Here is a 15,690-nt window from a genome sequence, read left to right as displayed (position 1 = left end):
GTACCAATAATACAATTTACAACTATTTACGCTATATAGAAAATGTAATTGTAATATAAGAGTTGGTCTTTACTTATTAGTTTAACGGAAGTAACATAGACTTTGGAAAGCAATGTACTGCACACTAAGTTGTTCAAAAAAAATCATAGTGATTATCCTTTAAATACAATTTAGTTACTAATTATTAATATATATCTACCTAAATAAACACAATAATTTAAGGGATAATTTGAAAAATACTCTATTACTAGTTTAAATTTTGAAAATTACATTTTCATTTTTATTTTTTTGAAAACTACACTTTAGTAAATATGAAAAGACATTTCTATCCAGATTAGTTATTTTAATATTTACAATATAAATCCAAAAATAATAATAATAACATAATAATAATAATAATATAATTCTCTTTTTTTTACGACAATAATATAATTCTCTCTTTCTGTAATGTTTCTTCATTTCCAGAATAGCTTTCTGTCTAATTAATGCTTGTCATGAGACATTAGCTAGTGTATGCATTTCAAAAACAAAAATTGACATGGTTCTTGTTTCTCTGTCTGTTGAATGATATGTTGTTGGTCTATGATAATGAGCTTCGGACATTATCATGTATCAATACAAAGGCATCTAGAACATGTCGATCTCAAAGGTATAATAACCTCCACAATAAACTCCTTGCAAGTCTTTTTAGAATTTTATTTGAAGTCTCTAGTTTTTATCGGTGTACTTTACACTGGTGAAAAAGCGATAGTTCGGTGAAAGTGAAATAGATGAATGCTGAGAATCAAACGCCCTTGATCACCATTGATAAACCTTCAAGAACCACGAGCTTTAGCTTGAACCAAAAACACATCGATATGACCCGGTTCACGGTATTAACTAACCGCTACATCCGGTTAGGACCTTGCGGTCCCCAAGTTAGATAGATGAGCCGGAAAGCACCTCAGGCGTGGTCGTACAATGCATCACTCACCACCGATTACAAATCAATCGGTTTACAAGGAAGAAGAAGAAGAAAATAAGAGAAGAACAGAGAAACCCCGAGAAACCCAAACCCTAATCTGACTGTATCAACCTCTTCGATACAATCTGTTTCTCTCTCTCACACAGTATCTCTCTCTCGTCTTACGCAGGAGAAGAAGCTCCAAAAAGCTTGGTAAAACAGAGACATATACTTATACGTATAAGTATATTACCTCTCACGTGTATCTCGCGTGTGTTCACTAAAGCTTCCTCTTGAAACCTTCTCTCTTGTCCAGAGAGTTTGTCACTTGACCAACTCTTTCTTCTTTTCCTTCATCCGGTACTTAGCTTCTTCATGTGATCACAATCCAACAATGAAAGCCATAAAATGATTCAGAAATTTTCCCTATAATCCACATTCATATCTGTTGGTGTATCTTGAAGTTAAGATTTCTAGTTTGTGTGTGTTCTTTATAGAAAAGACCAATTATTAACACTTCCTAGATTACTGGAGAACAAAATATCATAAAGAAGAAGAAGACATAAGACGTTAGCTTGTTCTCCATTTTCCAAAAAAAATATAGTTAGATATATTTAAAAAGATTTTGTGTAGATCTTACAAAGATTTCAGTTTTAAGATATATTAATTTTGTTATTTAAAATTAAATAAATTATAATGACGAAACATTGAAATAATAAGAAATTTTCCAATTGGATAATTTAGTAAATTCACATATAAAAAAGTGTATTTTTCAAATTAATTAAATTATGGTGTAATTTTCAAATTTAGTTCTCATATAAGTATATTTCTCCAAAATTTCCCATATTTAATTGTTATATTTTTTCTACCTTCTCAACTAATTCATAGGCTGTCATATAAATAAAATGAAAAGTTGTAATGACAACTAAATATTAAAATTAAAAATATTATTCAAAATAATAACTTAATTAAAAAAATATGATAAATAAAAAAAAATTATATAATAACTAAAATTATTGAGAAACTGATAAATAAGTAAAATCATCAAATTCACTTCAGAGTTAAATAGCCTAGACTAGAAAATAGTTGACAGAAAAAAAGAAGAGTAATTTGACAGGCCACGTGTCAAACCGGATTGAAATATAAAGGACTTGGGCGTAAACCCACACAAAAAACTTAATAATTTATTTTCTTCTTCCTTCCTTGTTAGTGACCGACCGACCTCGCCGCCGCACACGGACTCTCTCTCTCTCTCTCACTCTCGTCACCGCAGCTCGTCTATTGTGCAGCCATCGACGCCGTTACTTAGTTCCGATTTCGTCTCCCTAGGTTCAACAACATCGAGGCCAGTCTTTAACTCGGTTTAATAGAAAGATGGGATCACTGAATAATCTCACTGAGCATCTCGAAACTTTCGTTGACGTCACTCGTTCTCCTACTCACCATGTACTTACTTTACTTACACTCTCCTTACTCTGTGTATTAAAATTGGTGGAAAATCGATTTTACTTTAGGTTTTGATATTTTTTTCTTTGTAGGCTGAGAGTTTGAAAGCTATTGCTTCTTCCTTGGAGAAGGGTGTCTTGTCTATTAACCAATTGGTCAAAAAACAACTCTTTTTATCATTTTCTCTAATTCTCCTCTTTGTTGTGTTATTAAATTATGTATCTTTGTGTGAAAGTTTAGGTCGTGGAGATGGACATGTATTTGACGACCACTGATGATGTTGTCCGAGCACGAGGTACTTTCTATTCTCTTTTTAATTTTGTTTTAAATGTAACGGAAACTTAGTACCGGAAAGCCTTTTGTTCTTTGTAGGTATTCTCCTGCTTGCGGAGATCCTGAACCATCTAAAGTCAAAGCCTTTGGACAATGCAGTTGTCCATAGTCTCATTGCTTTCTTTACATCAAAGCTGGTGATTCGATTACTTCTGTGTTTTACAGTATTTATTTAGTTTCTTTTTTAAAATAAAATGTAATATGTTGGTCTTGTACCAGGAAGAGTGGAGATCGTTGCGGGGTGCACTTACTGGTTGCTTGGCTCTGCTTAAGAGGAAAGGCGTAGCTGGTGTGGTCACTGCTACTGATGCAGAAGCTGTGGCGAAGTCAATGGCACAGAATGTTCAAGTTCAGTCTTTCGCACTTCATGATCGCAAGGTATTAAAACTATTACTAGTAGCATTCTGTTGTTCTATGTTGGATGTTTTTTTATTGAATTATCTTCTTACGAATGTTTTTGGCAGCTCTGTTTTGAACTATGGGAGTGCCTTGTAGAGCAATACCCTGAAGCTATGATAAATTTGGTATGTTAATGCTCTATCTATTTGCGTCAGCCTGGTGGGTAGACAAATTAGGAGAACTAGGATTAGCCTGAACATGAAAGCTTGTGACTAGCTGAGAGCATGTATTACATATTTTCACATTCATTTTTCTCATAGTCCTATTGACTAAATGATCATTTCCTAGGGCAATTTGATTGTTTTTGCTACATGCGAAGCCATCGATGGAGAAAAAGACCCTCCATGCTTAATGGTAGCTTTTCATGTAGTGGAGCTTTTGGCTCGATTGTTCCCCAGTCCCTCCGGTCCAGTTGCCTCCGAGGCATCTGATCTTTTTGAGTTTATAAGTTGCTACTTCCCACTTCATTATACCCATGTGAGTTTAAAGCCTAACCTTTTTTTTATGATGTGATTTATTGATGGATTTATATTTCTTCCGTTAAACTGTTGTTTGTTTTCTTTTTGGGGGTTTTAGACAAAAGGTGATGAAGCTAGTATTCCAAGAGAAGACCTCTCAAGGGGACTATCCGTGAGTATTTTTCTAAATATTTGTTGTTTCGCATAAGTTATTGCTGTCTGTCAATGCATAACATTATATTGAATTCACTGATGTACTTCATATTCGATTTTACAGCTAGCAATCTCCTCGACGCCTTTTTTTGAACCGTATGCTATTCCATTGCTTCTTGAAAAGCTTTCATCTTCTCTACCTGTCGCAAAGGTTTGTTGAAACTTGTAATTTCCTGTTCTGATACATCTAAGATTGTTTGCCACTCTGGATGCTGGACAAGTATAGTTACTTTTGTTCCATTAAAATCTGTCTAGGTTGATTCTTTGAAATGTCTGAAAGATTGCGCTGTGAAATATGGAGTACACCGAATGAAGAAGCACTATGAAGGCCTTTGGTCCGCTTTAAAAGATGCACTTTACTCTTCTCCTGGGAGAGATTTGTCCTTTGGTCCAGAATTCCTCACTAGTCCAGGGTTTGAAATGGATGAGATCCACAGAGAAGCTGCTGATCTTCTTCAGAGGCTTGTTAAGCAAGATATCTCGTTTTTAGGTTTAGTTGTGGATGATATACGTGTCAACATGGTCTTTGATACTATTTCTAGATACTCGCGGTATGAAGAAATGCCTGACACGAGCAAACTGGAGGTTCTTGTTGTCAGTCAGATACTGTCAGTGTCTGCCAGAGCTTCTGTCGACTCGTGCAATATAATCTTTCAAACCTTCTTCTTCCGCCTTATGAATACTCTAGGGATCGTAGAGACAACGTCAACTGGTGATCTTGTTCACAAGGAAAACTCGACAGTTTCTACTAGACTCTACCATGGAGGTCTTCATCTTTGCATTGAACTTCTTACAGCATCAAAAGATCTTATTCCGAGTTCCGAGGAATCTTCTTCAACGCCTGGATCCGCGCAGCAATCTTGGTGTTCTATAGTTAACAGGTTCTCAGTTCCACTGATCGGGGCGTTCACTTCTGCAGTACAAAGCTCTAATGATGATTGTAGTGCAGATGCATATCTTGGAGGTGAATGCATATGCTTACTTAACAGATATTTTACATCTTAATGTTCTAGACTCTGATGTGATACTTAACTCGTGTTACATATACCTTGTTTTATACATGTTCATCAATTTTTTCCTTGATCAATATCCAGTTAAGGGTTTGCTGGCTATGGGTATGTTCCGGGGCGGCTCTTCTCCTGTATCAAGATCTGAATTCGAGAAGATTTTGACGACCTTAACATCAATCATCACAGCTGAGAGTGCCAAAACAGTGAAGTGGGAATTGGCATTGAAAGCGCTGGTCTGCATGGGTTCATTTATTGATCAGTATCGCGAGAGCGAAAAGGCTATGAGCTACATGGGTATAGTTGTTGAAAATTTGGTCTCGCTGGTCCGCTCTAGTCAATGCAGTCTTCCGTATCCATTGATATTAGAAGCAACATCAGAAGTTTGCTCTACTAGGCCAAAGTATGTAGAGAAAATGGTTCAAGGATTTGAAGAAGCTTTCTGTTCCAGTTTCTCTGATTTCTATGCAAGTCTTGGCCCCATGACTCTAGATCGTAAAGTTTTCATTATATTTTAGCTTCCTTATATCTAACTAGTATTTGGAAAACACTTGTCAGGCCAATGGAAATTTCAAGTCGATCGAAAATTGTTCTCAGCTCCTGGAGTGTGTGACCAATAAATTGCTTCCACGGTACCCAATCTTTTCTTGAAATTCTTTTATCATGTAGATAAAACTAGCTTTTCAGCGTATTTAGACTCTTAGTTGTTTATAAAAAGCCAACTATCATAGTGATACATCTTAATCGACTGTCTTGCTTGTTGGTTTTAACATGAATTTAAACTGTATTCTTAGTTCCCTCCCTTTGCTAACAGCAATCTTGACTTGTGGTATTTTGTTTTGACCTCCAATAGTGTGACAGAGATCGATGGTCTCGAGAAAAGCTTGGTGCATTTTGCTATCAGTATGTGGAATGAAATTGAATCCTCTTTTGTTTTCAGTTATGATTTTAATGGCAGGGTAAGTGCTCGGATAAACTTTATACCAATTGTTTCTCTTCAGAGTAGATTTGATTCAATTCATGAATGCATTGCTCTTCTACAACAGGAGTTTGTTGAGGCAGCAATGAAAACAATGGGGCAAATTGTAGGAGTTGCTTTGGTAGACTCACAGAATAGTATAATCCAAAAAGCTTATAATGTGATCTCATCAAGCACGCTTCCAGCTATGGAGTCTATTCCTCTGACCTTTGCTGCATTAGAGGGTTTACAACGTGACCTGTCCACCAGGGATGAATTGACACTCTCACTATTTGCATCAGTTATCATAGGTGTATCTCCCAAGGCATCCATTCCAGATGTGAAACCACTTATAAAGCTGTTTATGGTGTCCTTTCTCAAGGGTTATATCCCAGCAGCTCAAGCTTTGGGTTCAATGGTTAACAAACTGGGGACGGGTTCTGGTGGAGCAAATATCTCAACCGATTGTTCCTTGGAAGAAGCATGTGAGATAATATTCCACGAGAGTTTTGCATCTGGAAACACTATTTCTTCAGATGACTCTAGTAAAAGTAAATGTGGAAGTGAGACACTTTTGTCAAAGATATGTTTAGGCTTCTATGGTTCGCTGGACCTTCAAACCCGTGCTATAACAGGTCTAGCGTGGATTGGGAAAGGTTTACTCATGAGGGGTGATGGAAGAGTTAATGAGATAGCTCTGGTACTAATGGAATGCTTAAAATCCAGTAACAGTTCCGGGAATGCTATGCATCCTTCTGCCATGAAACATGCAGCTGATGCGTTCCTCATACTAATGTCTGATTCGGGAGAGTGTCTGAACAGAAAGTTTCATGCAGTTATAAGGCCACTCTATAAGCAACGGTTCTTCTCTATAACAGTTCCCATTTTGGAGTCGCTGATTGTGAATTGCCAGACTCCACTCTCGAGGTAGACAAATCTCTAACTATTATAGATAGGCAAGTTTCTTTTTATTGTGGCAAGCTGACTAGTTTCGTGATTGTGTCAGAACAATGTTGCATGTCGCTCTCGCGCATGTTATATCCAATGTTCCTGTTACGGTCATATTGGACAATACCAAAAAGGTAAGCCCCAAAGATAAGACTTTTGTATTTTTCAACCTCTTTATAAACAGTTTCTTAGAAGACCTTTTTGTCTGTACAGCTACTCCCAATGATACTGGAAGGCTTGTCTGTCTTAAGCGTTGACGCTGTGGATAAAGAAACTCTATTCAGTCTATTACTGGTTTTATCTGGAACGCTTACTGATACTAAAGGTAAGAAAAACTTAGATGCTGGAATGGTGAAAAAGCTATTGGCAGTATATGAAACACCGTTTCTCTCTGTTTGCAGGAAAACAATCAGTCAGTGATAATGCACACAGAATCATCGAGTGCCTGGTCAAGCTTACAGCATACCCACATCTAATGGTAACAAATCATTTTCTCTGGAGTAGCATCTTCTATATCTTCTTCTTCTTCTTCCAATGGAAATGATTCTTGGATATTTTAAGGAGATTTGTCCCATGTTTTAATGGTGTGTAGGTGGTTAGGGAGACGGCGATTCAGTGTCTTGCTACCCTGTTGGAATTGCCCCATGGAAGAATCTATCCTTTCAGAAGAGAGGTTAGTTGAAAGATCTAAAGCACACAGTTTTAGTATGAGAGAGAAAACAATCAGTTTCTTGACTTTGAAATTATGCTTTTAAGGTATTACAAGCAGTAACAAAGGCACTTGATGATCCAAAACGGAGAGTTCGGGAAGAAGCGATTAAATGCAGGCAGGCTTGGTAAGTCGCACACATTAAATCAATACATATAGTTTATTAATGACTCGTATTAGCCACTCACTATCATAGGAAATGTTTCTGATAAATTGTCAAACGCAGGACGTCGATCACATCCAGAAGTACCCCTGTCTGAAGTTGAATCCAGAGGTTCATGATTGAAGCTATGCAGTTTTTTTTACTGTTTTCTTTTAGAGTTAGTTTACTTACCGGCACTAGCGCATGTATTCCCACTCTTGAGTCCAAGTCTTTGGTCTTTGTGACGCATTTATAATATTTGTTATTATTTTATATACAAAAAAACACATCTAGATAGTTTTTCATCTAATCTAATATTTGTTTCACTAAACAATATTGGTGACATTTAATTACTTAAATATATAATATGCCTGGAGTGTTTGTTGACGACTGGCTTGGTGGTCAGTATGTCAGGCTCAGATTTGGACCGTAGTTTTTCTCAATTAGGAAACTTAATGTGCAAAAGTCTTTTATTCAAAGCTATGGAGATGAAGGGGTGGGAGGGCTAGTGAAGAATGTCATGTGATTGCACAAGTTGTGTTGACTTGTAAGGAAGTTGAAAACCGACCTTCGTGCGAAGAACAAACTGGGATTTATTTATGGGCTCTGTTAAAAGCATCGGGACGAAGGATCAGAGGACGATGAGAATTGGCTGACCGTGGAACCGATGGTAACGTCTTTGTGAAGTTTTTCCATTTGAAGAGAGTGAAAAGAACCTTTTCCAGTCAATGTCTAAAAAGATCTGTAACTACTGATGGTTGTGGTTTTTATTTTTTTGACATCGACTGATTGTGGTTTATATGGAAAAACAATTAGCTTCATATTCAATTCCATTTAGCAAGGGAACCGACACACGTTATTTAAGTTACGCGAAATATAACTGAAAACTTGAAAACCATTTCTAATTTGTGTAAAGCAATCGAAATTTTCCTTGAAATTAAGAGAATCCATCTCCGCGTGTAATGTCGAAGATATACACCATATTTCTCGATGGACATCCAAGTTGGCACATGAAATGTTTTATGTTCTAGACAATCCGAGATAGAAGATCAGCATGACAGCTGAAACCACTTAGAATAAAGCTAGGGATTCTAATCGAAAATGACTCAGAATGAAGTGAAAGTGCTTTGACTAATGTAAAAATGTTATGTATATTTTTGAAGTATAGAAGAAAAGTGTTTTTTTTTTCAGAAGTTGACGAATGCAAGTCTGTCGGTAATGGATTATAATTTATAAATCGACATTTTACCAGTCACGGTTTCAGTGTTGTACATATCTATCTTATTAAAACAGAAACATTACAACTTCTTCTAGGTGGATTTTAAAGTTGGACCTTATGTAATTAATGTTATATTAATTTACTTATTGTTAGACATGCCTTTTTATAAATAATTAATATCAACTATTACCATAGTTTTTCACTTCTTACCTTATTATTATACTCACTACGCATATTTCCTTATATTGCATATATTTTACTATAAGCTAGATACATCCACTAGCATATTATACTATAAGATAGATAATTAATAATACATCTACTAACATATAATACTATACGACAGATTACTAATAATGCAATATATTATATGTATTCATTAACTTGCATCGATCAATATTAGCAATACTATAAAGACAACTAACTCTATACTTTGAACCTATAAACCATGATATACTAATTTATAACAAAATGATATTACTGTTACAAATTAGTTTTTATAAAAAAATATTTATAGCAGTAATTTGCTATATAAGATAAATTTAATCAAGATCCAAATTTTTTGTTTCCTGTTCAGAAAAAAAGAAACATACAAATATATACTGTTAAGTTAGCCAAAAATCTTCCGAATAAATAATAAATCTCACCAAACCAAAAAAATGAATTAAAAATATAACAAAAGATATTAGGTTTGAAATTTAGCTCACTCGGTCGGGTATAAATCTGTTCATTTCAAGTATGAGTTCTTCGAGTTCTCAACATTTGGATTTAAGTAGGTATTTGATTTTTTTTGTCCGGGTCGATTTTTTTTGGTTTCGGATCATTCTAACCTTTTTATATTATAAATATTAAATAATATATAACATGTATACAAAATATATGAATCAAAAGATAAATCCGCGCATACGCGCGGGTCATGATCTAGTATACATTAACGTGGACAGATTCGCAAAGATAACTTCATAACATTCTTTTGGTATAAGGTAATAAACATCTCCTTCGCTTTGGTGTAATGGTAGCTCACGGATATTACAAACGTCACAAGAATACAAGATTTAATCAAACACGCTTAGGAAAGCTAAACTATAAAGTAAACAAACGTCAAACCATGCACTGAATTAAGAAAGTAAATCAACACAAAAGGTCACGAGTTTCTAAATATTTTTGGTTTTGGATTTCCATAAAGGAAGAAAGCTTCACCTAATCAAACTCAATGTTGTTTAACTAGAAATCAAACTTGTTCATTTCCGAACATGTTTGTGTTAGATATCAAATAAGATTCGATTATGTAGTTAAGATACATTAGAAATATCCAAGGATATATCGCTACACATGTTGTCTAAATTTTTTTTTGTCCTTTTAAACACTATATTATTGTCCTTTTAAACTTGAAATTAAAAACGCGGGATCATTTTCCTTTTAAAATTTTATTTTAAATATACAAATATTTGTAAAATATATTTCTCATAGATTTTATGTTTTCTAAAACGTGTATAATTGTGCTAAATTTTATGTTTTAAAATAGTTATAGATTTTGAGAAAGGTTTTGCAAAGTGGTATATTTCTAATCAATAAACTTAACTATGTAGTGTTTATATATTTTTAGAAGTTTGTCATGTTTACAATTTGAACTTATTATAAACTATATTTTTACAAATTTCATGTATGTCGATTTTTTATTATTCATATTTTAGTGTTTCATGATTTGTTTTGGAAGTTCCTAAACTATTGGTATAATTAAATCTTTTTAAATTGCCTAAATATCAAAATGTTAAGTGAAATATATATTCACGGAATATACACGATTAGTTGGTGTGATAAAATCATAAAATCTTGTTAAATTGCATAAACCATGAAATTAATAGGTGCACAAAATATAGGGATCGAACCTGTTGTTCAAAAAATAAATTTTTTTTCTATTAAATCTATACTATTATTTGCGAAGTGATTTTTCGCAACAAACACTACAAGAAAACACTCCTATTGCAAGGAAAATTTGCAAGGGAATAATTCCGTTGCAAAATTGCAACGGAATAGCGAGCGTATTGCGACAGAAAAATATTCTCTTGCAAAATACTTGCAAATTTGCGTCAAAAAAGTTTCCTCGCAAATTTGCGACCAATTTGCAAGGCAACTCCGCAAATTCACGCTAAACCATCGCAAATTTGCGATAGAGTGATCCGTTGCAAAAACGTTGCAATTTTGCAAGGACTTCGCGAGTGAATTACAATACAATATTCATTCCTTGCAATTCCGTCGCAAATATTTAATCTTTAACATATCGATAAATACTTTTGAAATACAAAAATTAACGGTTATAAACTCAATTCTCGACACTTGAATTAGTATTACGAAATACTAAACATCAAAACTATATAGCTTATACACTCAATATACATCAATTAACTTATATGAATTTTCTAAAATATATTTTTACTTTAAAATACTTTTCTGAAAGTAAATATAAAAAGCATATTACTCCACGGAAAAATTAACAAAACTACAAACAAAACCCTAAAACACATTGAGTTAAGAATTTGCAAGAGAATTGCAAGTGATCTCTCGCAAATCCCTTGCAAATTTGCTAAAGTTTTTGATTACCATTCAAATTTGCAAGGAAATTGCGAGGAATCCCTTGCAAAACCATATTTTCTTCACTTGAGCGGTTTGGGATTTTGTTAAATACTTTGGTGTAATAGAACACATTTAATGAAAATATTTAGTGTTTAACATATATGTCGATAAATATTTTTGAATTACATCAATGGTTATAAATTCAATTCCGACACTTGAATTAGTATTAAAAATATTAAACATGAAAAATATATAGCTTATACACTCAATATACATGAATTAAATTAGATGAATTTTTAAAAATATATTTTTACTTGAAAAGACTTTTCTGAAACTAAATATAAAGAAACATATTACTCCACCAAAAACGTAATAAAACCACAAACGAAACCCTAAAACACATTGAGTTAAGAGTTTGCAAGGAAATTGCAAGCGATCTCTCACAATTCCATTGCAAATTTGCGAGGTTTATTTATTACCATGCAAATTTGCAAGGGAATTGCGAGGGATCCCTTGCAATTTCCTTGCAAAACCATATTTTCTCCACTTGAGCGGTTTGAGTTTTTGTGAAATACATTGGTGTAATATAACACATTTAATGAAAATATTTAGTGTTTAACATATACGTCGATAAATATTTTTGAAATACATCAATTAACGGTTATAAGCTAAATTTCCGACACTTGAATTAGTATTACAAGATATTAAACATCAAAAATATATAGTTTATAAACTCAATATACATCAATTAAATTAGATGAATTTTTAAAAATATATTTTTACTTAAAAAGACTTTCTGAAACCAAATATAAAGAAACATATTACTCCACCGAAAACGTAACAAAACCACAAACGAAACCCTAAAACACATTGAATTATGAGTTTGCAAGGGAATTGCAAGTGATCTCTCGCAATTCCATTGCAAATTTGCGAGGGTTTTTGATTACCATGCAAATTTGCAAGGGAATTGCGAGGGATCCCTTGCAATTTCCTTGCAAAACCATATTTTCTCCACTTGAGCGGTTTGAGTTTTTGTGAAATACATTGGTGTAATATAACACATTTAATGAAAATATTTAGTGTTTAACATATACGTCGATAAATATTTTTGAAATACATCAATTAACGGTTATAAGCTTAATTTCCGACACTTAAATTAGTATTACAAGGTATAAACATCAAAACTATATAGCTTATACACTCAATATACATCAATTAAATTAGATGAATTTTTAAAAATATATTTTTACTTATAAAGACTTTTCTGAAACCAAATATAAAAAAACATATTACTCCATCGAAAATGTAACAAAACCACAAACGAAACCCTAAAACACATTGAATTAAGAGTTTGCAAGGGAATTGCAAGTGATCTCTCGCAATTCCATTGCAAATTTGCGAGGGTTTTTGATTACCATGCAAATTTGCAAGGAAAATGCGAGGAATCCCCTGCAATTTCCTTGCAAAACCATATTTTTCCACTTGAGCGGTTTGGGGTTTTGTTAAGTACTTTGGTGTAATATAATACATTTAATAAAATATTTTGTGTTTAGCATATACGTCAATAAATATTTTTGAAGTACATCAACTAACGGTTATAAAATATATTTTTACTTAAAAAGAATTTTTGAAACTAAATATAAAGAAACATATTACTCTACCGAAAACGTAACAAAACCACAAACGAAACCATAAAACACATTAAAATATATTTAATATTTAACATTTACGTCAATAAATATTTTTAAAAATACATCAACTCTACACACAAACCTTAAAACTCAACATTTTCACTCTAGCATCTAAGCATAAGCCTCATACACTATAATAAAAACTCTAAATCAAAATACCAAAATTTACAATTTTAGTCATTTATATTTACAATTCTAATTATTATCATATTTAAACCTCAAAATACTAAATTATAAGTCATAAATTATCATATTTAAACCTCAAAATACTAAATTACATATCAGTTAGAAACAAACTATAAATTAACTTTCAGTTTAAAGAAAAAACAGTTATAACAAAGAAAAAATAAAACATAAGTTAGTTTTCTTTATTAGCTAATCTTTTGATACAAGGATTCATTTTTGTCCATTGATTAAACTCAATCCAAAGGTTCATATTAGTTCCTTCTTATTTTATTTGTCTTATTTCTGATTGGTTGAGAAGCATTTGGCAAGGATAACTAATGTCTAATCTCAGCCCTTGATGAAATCTAATCAAAGGGATCAAATTCTTTCTTCCTTCTTTTTTTCACGTGTGCTTCTTCTCAAGCTCTCATTATTTCTTTTTTATGCAAACAGATCTGACAAAACACAGACACATAAACCAAAACAAATCTGGTTTTCCTTCTCCAGTCACGTAATTTTTCTATCTCATCTACTCCTCTCTCCTTTGTTCATCGCTGGCATGAAATGGTGTGAAGATCTCTCGGCGTCGACGATACTCCACCACCACCGTCGGGTCGTCACTGTCCACCTCGTCTCCTCCTGAGTAATCTCTCTCTCTCTCCCTCTGTGATTTCGTTCTCATTTAAACTTTGTTTTTTACAAAGAAGTTCTTGCCGCAGAAGAAGATGATATGGTTGTCATTGGAATTGCTGGAGGAACACGACGGGATTTATGGCAGATGTGGTGCTCGTTGGATTCACGTCACACGGTTTGAGGTTGGGAGAGGAAGAAGAAGATCTGTGAGATCCGGTGAGACCTGAAGAGGCGCTTGAAGATTAGGTTTAGTTTTTTTTTTCTGGGTTTATATTTTTTTTTTTTTAATTTCTGGTTTAATTTGTAAACAGGCTTTTATTGTAATCCGAAATTTAATTTATAAAAGAATATTTTATTTTTATTTATTTGATTTATTTGTGATTTCTTTTTTTTGTTAAAAAAAATTGTGATAACGAACAAAATTTATCAATTAATTTCAGTATTATTTTTTGTTAGTTTTAAGCATAATAAATTTATAATTTTTCAGTTTTAAAACAAAAAAATATTGATTTAATTTTGCAAAAAAAATATTATTTGCAAATAAATCGCAAAATGCTTGTAAATTTGAAATCGGAAAGTCTTTCTTCGCAAATTTGCAACGGAAAATGTTTCCTTGCAAATTTGCAACGGAAAATATTTCCTTGCAAATTTGCAACTAAATTTGCGAGGAATGTTTAGTTGCAAATTTGCGAGGAAATCAGTTCCGTCGCAAATTTGCAACGGAAAAAGTTTCGTTGCAAATTTGCGAGGAAAGACTTTCCGTTGCAAATATGCGAGCGTTTTGCGAGCGGTTTCAATTTGCGACTAGCGATTTGCAACGGAAAGTGTTTGCTCGCAAATATGTTGCAATAAGCGATTTGCAACGGAATTGCGATGCCTTTTTCCCTTGCAACAGACAAGTTTTCTTGTAGTGAAAGTTCTAACGTTAATAGTTAGAATGGTTAATATTGATACTATCCTTTATAAATAAAATATATAATTAAGTTAAAAATAAAAATAAAAAACAAAAATTAATTAGTAATTGTAAAATGATTAAGCCCGTTTGAGCGGACACAGCACCTATTTTTTCAATTATAATGACTGGAATCCAACGTTAAGAATAATATAAGTGGTATGGTCACGTAATTATTTGTTTATATACCACACATTTACGTTTTTTTGTTAATATCAACTCAAATATTTTTATGTGAACTTACACTAAAATAATAATTAGTTCTGTTCTTTAATTTTAACTTTATAAAAAGGGTTAATGGTTTGTGTATTGAGGCGTAGAATCAATAAATTAGTAAATAGAATAGAATAGGTATACTGATGTTTGTATTTCAAATAAATTATGTGTGAATGTATGAATTATGTTACAATATATTCGTGTAAATGCCATACCCTCAAATAATAGTTTTGTACAATATAATAAAGGCAAATAACATATAATATATAGATACAAATTAAAGTTTTAGGGTTTGTTAGTTAGTATTCATTATTTCAACCAAAATGTAATATATAAGGTTAAGTGTTTCTTAACGTGGGGGTTATAGATTCTGACTTTTATGTTGGCATAAATGCAATGGAATTTTTAAGAGGATATACTATCTTTTTAAAAAACTTAAGAGGATATACTATCACTTTCAGTTTCTGTCCCGATTCCTGTAAGTTTCAATTGTTTCGTCACATACCTATATATATCGGTTGAAATATTATATATTTTTGAGTTAGTTAACTCATTATATTCAAACGGTATGGAAATGGGTTAACCAATTATACTTAAGATGTTTAAAATACCCTAAAGTTCTCAAATGATCTGGAAATACATAGTAATAAATTTTAACTACTACCCAAATTAATGAAAATTCAT

The 15,690-nt window shown here is 32.8% G+C and overlaps 1 protein-coding gene and 1 long non-coding RNA gene across 2 annotated transcripts; both read left to right on the top strand.

Annotated features, from left to right (window-relative positions):
• Nucleotides 1-2,129: 2,129 nt before the first annotated feature.
• On the top strand, nt 2,130-7,866 carry LOC108806879 (MMS19 nucleotide excision repair protein homolog). Its single transcript, XM_018579087.2, has 20 exons — nt 2,130-2,389; nt 2,482-2,544; nt 2,630-2,684; nt 2,762-2,859; nt 2,942-3,100; nt 3,187-3,246; nt 3,410-3,598; nt 3,698-3,751; nt 3,857-3,943; nt 4,048-4,756; nt 4,887-5,266; nt 5,358-5,431; nt 5,653-5,758; nt 5,846-6,684; nt 6,764-6,839; nt 6,919-7,030; nt 7,107-7,183; nt 7,298-7,378; nt 7,462-7,541; nt 7,641-7,866. The coding sequence occupies exons 1-20, from the start codon at nt 2,318-2,320 to the stop codon at nt 7,672-7,674; spliced, it is 3,405 nt and encodes a 1,134-aa protein (XP_018434589.1). The 5' UTR covers nt 2,130-2,317; the 3' UTR covers nt 7,675-7,866.
• Nucleotides 7,867-13,542: 5,676 nt separating this feature from the next.
• LOC130505076 (uncharacterized) lies at nt 13,543-14,199 on the top strand. The gene is made up of 2 exons (XR_008941545.1): nt 13,543-13,848; nt 13,925-14,199. It is a non-coding gene; the product is annotated as an uncharacterized LOC130505076 (long non-coding RNA).
• Nucleotides 14,200-15,690: the final 1,491 nt, after the last annotated feature.

The sequence above is a fragment of the Raphanus sativus genome, unplaced genomic scaffold (assembly GCF_000801105.2).
Source record: "Raphanus sativus cultivar WK10039 unplaced genomic scaffold, ASM80110v3 Scaffold2000, whole genome shotgun sequence".
Classification (NCBI taxonomy): domain Eukaryota; kingdom Viridiplantae; phylum Streptophyta; class Magnoliopsida; order Brassicales; family Brassicaceae; genus Raphanus; species Raphanus sativus.
The sequence above is the reverse complement of the archived record's forward strand: the minus strand, read 5'-3'. Positions and strand labels throughout refer to the sequence as shown.